General features: G+C 54.4%; 1 protein-coding gene across 1 annotated transcript; it reads left to right on the plus strand.

Annotated features, from left to right (window-relative positions):
- Positions 1–594: 594 nt before the first annotated feature.
- On the plus strand, positions 595–10,358 carry LOC144722105 (RNA-binding protein, mRNA-processing factor 2a-like). The gene is made up of 7 exons (XM_078600258.1): positions 595–1,034; positions 2,357–2,434; positions 3,658–3,696; positions 4,073–4,135; positions 7,936–8,086; positions 8,498–8,625; positions 9,042–10,358. Exons 1-7 carry the CDS (start codon positions 924–926, stop codon positions 9,063–9,065), a joined length of 594 nt encoding a protein of 197 aa, XP_078456384.1. The 5' UTR covers positions 595–923; the 3' UTR covers positions 9,066–10,358.
- Positions 10,359–10,766: the final 408 nt, after the last annotated feature.

Here is a 10,766-nt window from a genome sequence, read left to right on the forward strand (position 1 = left end):
GGGCAAGTGCTGTGAGCCAGCACCTCGTACACACACGGGCCTCATCAGGACCCCTGGGTGGCTAATTGGCTGCGAGGTCGTTACCCGCGCGCGCGCCGCACCTGTGCAGGGGGAGGGAGACGCGGCCATTGGCTCCACTAATCACATCGGTGGGGGGGGTCACCACTCCACACAATGGGGAATGGTGCGGGGGGGGCAGCGAAAGAGGGGGGCAAGAGCACAGAGCCCCCCACTTTTGCACACACCCCCCCCCACCGCCAACATCAATCGATGCGTCGTCTGTCTCCGATTGTCTTGGTGTCTCGCTCTGCTGCGCCTCGGCGTGACTGTTGCCTCCGTCTCTCGGCGACTGTCCCTGCCCTGTGCCCCCCCCCCGTGGTGTCTCCCACTTCCCCGTGAGAACTGCCCATCTACTGAGGGACCTGCGGTGGGGGGGGTGATGGGGGGCACGGCTGCTCCTCTCCGAGGTAATGACGGACTGGGGGGCGCTCTCGTGCCAGCAGCGAGGAGGAGGAGGCGATGCGCGTGGCTACGTCACCGCCTCGTTATCGCCGCACAGCTGACGGTGATTGCGGAACAAAAGGGCACGAGGGAGGAGGAGGGGGAGGAGGAGTCCTCATTAGCCCCGAGCCGCGCCTCCAGCAGTCCCAGCGCCCGCTTGAGTCGGCCCGGCGTAGGAGGCGAACTCGTGGGGCGCTGCCCGCCGGAGAAGGGACCAGAGACATCGGCCGCAGCAGCAGCAGCGCTCCGCTGTTCGCGAGCGACGCCTACGTGAAGAGGACGCGAGAAGGGAGACGCAGGAGAGAGTTCCACCACCCCGAACTCTTCTGCGCGGTGGGGACGCGCGGAGGAGCGTGGTGGGGACGCGGGGCTCGAGGAGACGGCGAGAGGGAGGAGGAGGAGGGAGGAGGAGGAGGGGTCCGATGCCGCTGCTGCGAGACGTCGAGAGCTGCTCGTCCGCGCCCGCGACGAGCTCGACTCGCCTGGAGGTGGACGAGGGCGACCTCGGCACGAGCGCTCATCGCGAGGAGGAGGTGAGCGGCGACTCGCGAGAGAGGAGCGGCTCGCCGAGTCGTGCACGCTGGGACCTCGTGCGCTCTCGCCGTCTCTGGGAATCTCTTTTTTTTTTTTGCTCCACCTGGGCCGTGATTTTGGCCAGGTGATGGCAGTAGAGAAAGTGTGTTCGCCAACTTATCCGTAACTGAGAACGTTACGGATAAATGACGGGTGGCGGTGTTGAGAAGACGACCTTCCCCGTCAGGGCGGCTCGTGACGCTGCTGGCTGCAAGTCGCTTGCGCGACGCTCATTTCGACCGCCGCCGTCTCCGCGGCTTAAACTCCATCCCCTCTGCGGGGCCGCACGGTCCGTGCGCTCTGCCCATTCGCATCGAACCCCATCGCGGACCTCCCAGCTGTTGGCTCGCACTCACCCTCGTTTCAATTCTAATCGCCCTCAATCCTCCTAGAAGGCGTCAACCCTTCTGTGGTGTTGTGGGGAGCGGTGGCGCAGCGGTTAGCGCGCTACGCTGACGAACCCGGCCACCTGAATTCGATTCCCGCTCCTGGCCAACCATCGGGTGACGATTATCTGAACCGGTCATGGGCCTCTCCTCGATCGACTCTGCCTCGCATGAGTAACGTAATGCCACGTGTCAAACATCGCTACCTAGGGAGACAAATGCGGCCGGGGCGTGTGATGGCCACCGCCCGCCCGCCCACCGCGCGTGTGCCGTGCCGACCTTGATCGGTCCTCGTTAGCGGCACTTCCCCCACCGGTCGAGGGCTCCACGAAGTGGCGTCGCCTGCACGTCGCCCAGTTCGGTGGCGGAGCGAGCGGCTCTCAATCCGAAGGTTGGCGAGTTCAATTCCTGGTTGGGGAGTTTGGCTCAGCCACTCGTGCCCCCCCCCTCCCTTTAGTCAATAAACGGGGGGGGGGTACCACTTCGTGGGCAAGACGACGGTGGCTGACCTATGAATAGCTTCGCCCCGTAACGTGACTGTGAAATAGCCACCACTGGCTCTCAGTGCTCGCCACTTGGGCAAGACGTCATCTTTTGACCTTTGGCCGTGGCGTCGGATCATCCAGCAGTAGATGGAGCACTGCAGCGTGCTCGCACTGGGCTTGAGAGGGGACGGACTGCAACTAATGACGAGGGGGGGGGCTACCCAGAGACTCCCATTTCCCCCACTGCAGCCCACGATGCTCCGTTGTGTCCATCGCGTCCTCGCGACGAGGGCTCTGCGCTCCGTCATTCGTTGTCGATCGGCCCCTTTGAGAGCGCAGCAGGAGGAGTGCGCTGGTTGGGTTGTGAGGCTCTGGAGGAATTTGCTGTGGCTGGGCTTGTGTGGTGGACAGGTGCGGACCCTGTTTGTGAGTGGGCTGCCCGTGGACATCAAGCCCCGTGAGCTCTACTTGCTCTTCAGACCGTTCAAGGTGAGCGGCGGACGCGATGAGGAACCCATTTTAGGATGGAGGAACCAACGTGCAGTAGAGAAGCTGCGTTATTTTTTGTTGCTGGTGTTCTCCACAACAATGCTATAGATTATTGCGTTGTGCAATTATAAATACGTGTCCAACTCTGACAGTCTTTGCGGATAAATATCAACAAACTACGTGAACAAGATTTTTTTTATGAGCCAAGCAGGTAAGGCCCACTGAGCTATAAAGCTTCATTCCAGAAGCGACCTCGCCACAAATGACGGCTCTACCCAGTGCCTTGTGGAACCTTATGGCAGCCAAACGCTCCAAAAGCCGCGTGGTGGTGTTTATTCTAAATGTGGAGGGGAAAATCCGGAGGGCCCGGAGAAAAATTGATGCGACCACGGGGAGGGACGCGCAAATTCCACTTGTACAGAAGGGGTCGGGATCGAACCTACAACGTCGTGCATACCAGGCGAGGTGGTTAACATCTCGCCCGCCCCTTCACCTACCCCTCCACCCACGCACTTTCGAGTACTCCAAGGCGTCCCGTTGTGTTCACGGCTGTGGTCTCAATGCCGTGCATGGGAAGGTCCAAATTGGTCAATCGGATCCGGGTTGAGTATTCAAATGGACCGTGTATCGATTTGCGCGCTTGTTCATCAGCCCTCCTCACAATGGGCACGGCTATATATCGATTTTATATACAATATATTGATTAGAGTACCTGCGAGACTTGTTAGCCTGGTGCTGTCACACTCACACTGTAACGAAATCTAATCGTTCGCGTCGTTCTGGGGACAATTAAAACTGCTTTTTGTGTCGACTTGTCCTTCCCTGCTCCGCACCTCCAATTGGCATGGTGGGCTACGTACGGTGTGAAAGAAGTTCTACGTGCACTATGTAACCATAAATTAGCAGACTGAAATCACGCTGTCCCTCAAAGTGTTTGCATCCCCATCAGCGACGCAGCCTTTTAGGTGTTTTATGGATTTGGGATGAATTGTCAATGTTCACACCGTGATTGAAGGCTTGTTCTATGTACACTGCGTGTGCGTGTTTATTGCATGTTCAATGTACCCAAGTGTGGTGCATGTGCTGTGCAGTGGTTTTGGTGGATGGCTGTGTGACTGGTGGCGATGGGAGGGGGGGGGTGCATGGTTTGCCATCGGTGAAACTTTATGCACGGCTGGGTCTTCTCCGTTTGAATGATTCTACTTCATGTTGTTGTCCTGCAGGGATACGAGGGCTCTCTGATCTTGATGACCTCTAAGCAGGTAAGCAATAATTGAGCCGTTCCCTCGTTCTCTCGCTTATCAAACACGGGTTCTGGCATCGGTCAGCCCTGAAGCGGTTAAATCCGAACAGACGTTTTGTGTGTAAAGTGGCCAGTGTTGGTCTATGTTACGAATATTGGCCATGTTCTCTGGCTCTGTATAGTAATTATGTTCATAGGCTGCATGGCCATCAGCGGATTAACAAACTCCAAGTACTACTTAATCTACAGCGTCCGTTGCACTGCTGATAACAGCGCAAGCTGGGCATGTACAGCATCTTAAGCCTCCAGTGACGAAGTGACTTGGCAAATTCAAACACTAACGTGGTGTGAAGTAAGATCTATAGATGTTTACTCTTTTGAAATGTCTCTTCCAGCCCGTGGGATTTGTAACCTTTTACAGCCGAGCACAAGCAGAAGATGCCAAAGTCTCTCTGAACGTGAGTTCTTTCATCGCGCGTGTGCACGTTGTAATGGGAATTGCCGTTCTCCGCTCGCTGCTGGTCGAGGCACCACCTCACGCTGATAGAACGGATTGTGGCATTTCGCGCAGCAGATGCTAGAGCGCTAAAGTGGGAACGATAGTAACCTAGACTTGTGTCTAGACCTATTTCATACCAGAGGCACACCCTTGGTTATACCCTGTAACATGTTTATTGCATGGTTAACCAACATTTTTAATTGAGGGCTTTGGCGAAATGGAGTAAAGTTAGGGAGCCAAATGCAATATTTTAGTTGTTGTGCATTGGTGACTATTTTAGTTGTTGTGTATTGGTGACCCAGGTGCAGGCTCTCAACTCGCCCACGTGGTTACCTGGGCTCAAACCCAGGTTTTTAGCAGAGGCGGCTGTGTTCTCTCATCCGCATCTTGTCCACGTGAGCGTCGTCTGCCTGACTTCTGTCCAATCCATGAGAGATGCAAGGGCATTGTATTGCCAGTGCCGACCTCTGAAATCACCATTGACCCTTTAAACGTGATGTGAGCATCTTCACTCAGATTTATGAGTCCTTGAGCAAATCACTCGTGTAAGATGTGCATTATTATATGAAACGTTCATAAAACATGCTTCTCCAAATAGTTTATTATAATAACACGAATATTTTTATTCAAAAATGTTAATAGTAACCCTTGGCATGGGTAAAAGACATTTTTATTTTGTCCAAATTTGTTCACGTTAACTACCAGCATGTTATAAAACCAATCTGCAAAGTAAACTTGGTAGGATGTTGAAAATGCACCTGTGGAATAAATACATATAAAATAGGAATAAAAAAATTAGGCCCAAATAAGGTCCTCCTGTGTTTATGCTCCAGGATGGCGTCGCGCGCGTGCGGTTATTCTGGCCGCAGAGATGGCAGGACGTTGAGGGTGGCTGGGTCTCCATCTCGCTCGGCTCCTGACGGACACGTTGGCGGCTTGCCTGTGTGCCGTCCAACGCGAGCCACTTGGTGTCACTGATGGCAAACACATCTGCGTCTGCTCCACCCCAGGAGTATCACGAGCAATGCGCTTAAAGCCAAGTGGAAGGTTATTTTGTGTGTACAGTGTAAGCGACATCGCAGTCTGTGGCCCTTTCTTTTGAGACGACCCTTGTCTACGAGTGGCTTCTCTTTTTATAGCCCTGCGTGCCAACCGCGACCCGAGCGATATTTCCCCCACAGACGACTCTGACCGTCCGGCTGCTCGGATGGCGGCATGGTTTTTGAGATGTGAAAGAATGAGCTGCGGTTTGTGCACTGCCGAGCCGACTGTCTGTGTAGGGACCGCGAGGTTCGCAACGTCTGCTTCCAGCGCCGGTCCCTCGTGCCTTTCCTACGGTAGACAGCTCCGATCGATGCCTCCCTCTGTAGATGCTGCCCCCTTTCGTAGCAGCGTCTGCTTCATGTTTGAGAGATTCCAGAGGGAAATCTCAATTTACCCTCGAGCACCAATCCACGGTTTGCTTGTGTGTTTGTCTGTGGAGCGGTGGTGACGCAGTTGGCACGCTGCGCTACAAACCCTGCTGCAACCCAGAGCTCGATTTCTGCTCTCGGCCTGCACCAGTCCAGTGACCATTATCTGAACTGGCCATGGATCTCCCCCAAGTTGACTTCCAATGAGTACCTGGTGTGGTGTGTAAACATTGCCACTGGGGAGACAAAGGCGGTCGGGCACGTGCTGCCCACCTTGTATGCCGGCCTTCGTAGGTGCTCTAACAGCACTTGCCCCAACAGTCCGTAAGGCTAGAGGGGTGGGGGGGGTGAGGCTTGGTGATATTGGTTATGTAGCCATTTGCTGCCATATTAAGCATCACATTTGGTTATACGCTAAATTTAACGTCACACTTCAAATGTCCTAGAAACTAAATCTAAATTTGAGATTTTGTTTTTGCTTCGGTTAACAAGAGATGGCTCGTGGCATTTCTAAGCCTTCCACTGGAAAGCATGAATGTATGCATCACTTGCTATTAAAGTAAAGGTTTGGCTTGAGAGAGCTGAACATAAATATATCACATGGGGGGGGGGGGGGGTGGCAATGCCGCGACTCTGACTTCACCGTGGTGCCCTGAATGTGCCAAGGGGTCCATTGATCACTCTACGTGGATTTTTATTCTTCAATTGTTTGCAGGTCCACGGCCAACCTTGGAACATATACAAAGGGGGAGGGGAATTTCCCCATTCTCTGGGACCTTTTTGATGAACTCTGATGCCCATAATGACTGGGCCAGATCCCAGATAATCCAGAAGTGTCTCTCGTAAGGGGAATACACATTCCCATCAGCTCTTGTCTTTGAGCATAGATTCAATTGCTCGGTTTTATTCCAGTCTTATAGCAAATCCACGCTGCCTTGGTCTTGCTTGTTTTGATAAATCTACCCCATCAAATCTCTAATAACCCTCGCATTGAAATTCCCGTGTTGTCAATTGTAGTGTGGGCTCGTGATGCAGTGTTGTGTAGTGTCGGAGCAGACTGATCTCTTCTTGCTCCGTACATGGTCGCGACAGGGAAAGGGGTTCTGTGTAAATGAATGTGGGAACAGGAGTGCAGAATCTCGTAGAAAAATGGCTCTACACAAGGAGTGATGTGGGTGGTGGTATCGCGTGCGGGAGGAACGTTTTCTGGGAGCGGCTTCTGTTGCACCAGGGGTGGATGAGGTCTCGTACTCCTACAAGTGGAAAGACACGAGGACTTCATCTCATGGGGGAGATTTTTTTTTAGGATCAGCCGAGGGGGGGCGGGGGTGGGGGCGTGTTGGAGCATGTCGGAGGCAGGCCATGAAGTTTGACATTTATGTGAACAATATCTCAATCGGTGCCTCCCCGGAGTGGCTTTTATTCTCTAACTTTTTATTTTTCTGGTACCGAATCTTGAATAATAATGGGTTGTCCTTTATCCTGACGCTCTGTCGGGTGGCGAAGGCTTCCCTGCAACTTGACGGTGCAAGGCCCGTGAACAATGATGGCCGATTGCACACGTGTTGTGCAATGGCCTCATTGTGCAGTCTGGGGAGAAACCAAACGGCTGCCCCATCCACAGCTCTGATCTGGCATCCTCCTCGTATGCCTGTTTGCTGTCTTTTTTTTATAGGATCGCGTGTGGAAATATTAACAATTTTGACAAGACACTGCTGGGGGGGGGGGGGATATAGGAAGGTATTTAATGAAGACTATCCTCACAAATAGTGGCTGTGAGCCGGCAGTGTTTTTCATAATGCATGTTGCGCGACTGGGCACTCTATCTTCTTCCCCTCCTGCCTGCAACTGAAATGCTGTCTCCCTCTGTCCTGGTAGCCCTCCTACCCATGAACACTCTCCACGAGTGCCCTCGTGTGTTCCCTGCCTTGATGTAGCCACACCAGACTCTCTCAATCGAAATGGTGATGTGCAGGCAATGTGTTAGATCTTGACGCTCTCGGACCCCAAGCCGGGGGGTGTGGGGGGGGTGAGTCCGGTTTGCGCTCTCATCGGTGGCCATCGCACAGGCAGCAGGCTGCCCGCAGCCCGAGCCACGTGGTGAGCAGTGCAGCAAAACAAATACATTGTTGTACTCGACCTCCCTATGCGTCCACGTTCGTGCTCTCTGCTTTCACCGACCCGCTCTGACCAGCGTGGTGAAGTACGGTCGAATAACCCCTCTAACTGTGCGGGTCGTGGGGGCTGGGTGGAGTCGTCGCGCCACGCGGGCTGCGCTTGCGGCCGAGGGGTGGCGACGCCATCGACTGACCTGCACGCCGCCACCGCCATCTGTGTGCGTGTATAGGGCGTGAGGTTCGACCCCGAGAGCCCTCAGACCCTACGCCTGGAGTTCGCTCGCGCCAACACCAAGACGGCGAGGAACCGACTGCTGGCGACGCCCAACCCAGTGATGCCGCACCCGGCGCTGGGAGCCCACCTGGTGCTGCGGGACCCGTGTGAGTGCCGGGCACGGGGGGGGGGGGGGGGGGCACAGCTGCCGCATCTCCACCCTCCTCACTGGCCAAACTCGGCCCTCTCGTTTAGAATAATTTTTTACATTTATCGTGCAACGCATGGGCGGTGACGCGGCCCGGCGGTAGTGCGTTGGCCGCGGTCGGAGATCGGTGGTGCCCCCCGGCTAATACTGCCAGTGTACAAAACCAGAAACTTGCCGTGGCACCGTCTGCTTGGGAGTGGACGTTAAAGATCCTGCGGCGTCATTTCAGTTGGCACGGTTGGCTACGCACGGTGTGCCAGAGGTGTTCTACATTCGTATGAATTGAGGCCGCTGCGACGAGTGCGTTTTTGGGAGCCGGTGGAGTTTGCCGCCCAGCGTGCCGAGCCGCGCTCGTGTGCGGTCTGCGCAGTTGATCTGTCGGGCCCCCCGATGCTCTCCCCCGCTGACACCTGGGCCGCCCCCTACCCGCTGTTCGACCTGGGGCCCATGCTGCCCTGCGCGTCCTTCGCCTACCCCGCCTCAGCGCTGCCGTCACAGGTACGGTGCGAGGTTTGACGGCGATGAACCCATTTCGCCGGATACACCGACATGAAGCGCTCTGCTTGGCGTTTTCACACACACCCCCCCCCCCCCCCCGGTGGTGGCAATCCGAGGCTCTGTTTTGGAATTTGAGTTTTCGCCCATTGTGCCAAGTCTGTGGCAAGTCTTCATTCCTCGGGCACTTCAAACGTGCGTTTTACCAACTCGCAATGACCAGTGAAGTGTGTGGTTATGTAACCCCCCTCATTGACCCATACAGGGTGAGGAGGCCCTCAACAGTGGACTGACAAAGGACTGTCCCATTGTTGGTGACCATGCGCACACTTTGTCCTAAGCATGTGAAAGGGCGCTAACCTAATGGTGGAACTGCTGCAACACGGCGTGTTGGTGTGTGCGTGCTGTGTGCCTGCTAGATGCACTGGATATCCCCCTCCTAGGATGAGCCACTGGGTGGGGGAGCGGCGAAGCGCCTCCTCGGCCCTGGCGAGGGACAAGGGGGGGAGAGAAACGTGGCGCGTGTCGGAGCGTTCGCTCGGCACTCTGGGCGTGGTGGTGGCTCGTGGACCCGGTCCTTTCTCCTCGGTGGCCCTGTGCAGCATGGTTCGTAAGCGCTATGAAATTGTCCCTGTCGTTGCCTTGTTGTTGTGGGGCGACACTAATGCGCCACGCACGGCTTGTTTACAAGCAGATCGCGTACTCTAGGAGGTAATACGGCATATCCCGCGGATAGCCCTGCCTGGTCGTGTTGAACGTGTTTTTTAGTCCTTGTTTCTGGTTTGAGTTGAGTAAGAGCAGACTGCATCCGCTGTGGCACGGCTGGTTCTCTAAGGACTGCTGTGCGGGTGTGAGGTTTGCTTGACGAGGAGAATGAACGTGTGCCATCCCTCGACAGTCGGATACACCCGGAGATGTTTTGATTGCCATCGTTGGTGAAGTCTGACCCCCCCCCCCCCCCCCCCCCCCCCCCGGGTGAGCACTGGATGCCCGAGCTGATGCGTTTGTCCAGTTTGGGGTGGAGATTGGGATTCCTCCTAAATTGCAGATGAGGCATTCCGATTTTTTTCTTTTCCAGTAAATAAAAATGCCTTAAATATGTTCTAAATCTCCAGTCCTTGAAGGCATCGCTGGATTATGGATGGGTGTTCCCCCATGACTTTATTTTAGTCTTGCTATTTGAGAAAGAAAAATGTTTAAAAATAAAACGTGGGTTAATCTTGATGGCACAATGTATAGCTTTAACTGACTGCATCAGATTGTATATTTGAGTGGTGGAAAGGTGACGCCGTGGGTTGTGCTTGTTCTGTTGCGTGCGACCAACTTTTACACGGTCGGTCGTCTCCAAGGCGCTCTTTAATTTCCACTGGTCGCGAATTTCTCTTCAAAGGTGGATGGGGGGGGGGGCAGGCGAGCGGGTGGTTTCTATGTGGTCATTTTGAGTCCTCCGTTTTCTAAAAACACGACTGCATAAAAGGAATAAAGTATTTATGTTATTTATCCGAGAAAAACGGTTGAAAGGTTTTGTATAATTTTGGCATCTTAAGAGCTACCACCTGCAAAACCTGTGGTGCATAACCACGGTTACGGACTGCTTTAGTTTTCCTGGTAAGGCAGAAGGACTTAACCCTGGCCTGCTCTTGTCAATTAAAATACTCCAACGGGCGTGTGCGGCGATGGGTTTAAAGCTCTTGGAAATTATTTGAAAATAAAGTATTTTCCTGCATACCGCTGCATATCGTCGTTTGTGCAATTACTTTGCGTCCATTCGCAAGGCGAGCGGTTTGGGATGGACGGCCTGCGCCGCGCCACGTTTCCCGCGGATTGCCGCTCGGGCGGTGCCACTGATGTGCAGGCGAATGTCTCAAATGAGCGCCGCCTCGCCGCACACGGCAATGTTTCCAAGAGTGCAAACGTGCCATACTTTGCATGAAACCCACTTAATGTTTACAGTGTGCAGTTCCTGTGCAATGTAACTTCTTATTTGGCTCTGGGAGCCTCAACCCCTTGCTGAATTACTGGGACGGAGTGTATATACACTTGAACTCTGGGTGTTCGCGAGTGAATTACTGGGACAGTGTGTATACACTCGAACTCTGGGCGTTCGCGAGTGATGGAGTGGGTGAGAACTGGTGCCATGACAT

The sequence above is a fragment of the Lampetra planeri genome, chromosome 13 (assembly GCF_965212315.1).
Source record: "Lampetra planeri chromosome 13, kcLamPlan1.2.h2, whole genome shotgun sequence".
NCBI classification, from domain to species: domain Eukaryota; kingdom Metazoa; phylum Chordata; class Hyperoartia; order Petromyzontiformes; family Petromyzontidae; genus Lampetra; species Lampetra planeri.

Bases quoted from the DNA above. Each gene is read 5' to 3' on its own strand.
- LOC144722105 (XM_078600258.1), top strand. From the start codon at position 924: ATGCCGCTGCTGCGAGACGTCGAGAGCTGCTCGTCCGCGCCCGCGACG. The intron at 1,035-2,356 runs GTGAGCGGCGAC...TGTGGTGGACAG, and splicing joins GCGCTCATCGCGAGGAGGAG to GTGCGGACCCTGTTTGTGAG. The intron at 4,136-7,935 runs GTGAGTTCTTTC...GTGCGTGTATAG, and splicing joins ATGCCAAAGTCTCTCTGAAC to GGCGTGAGGTTCGACCCCGA.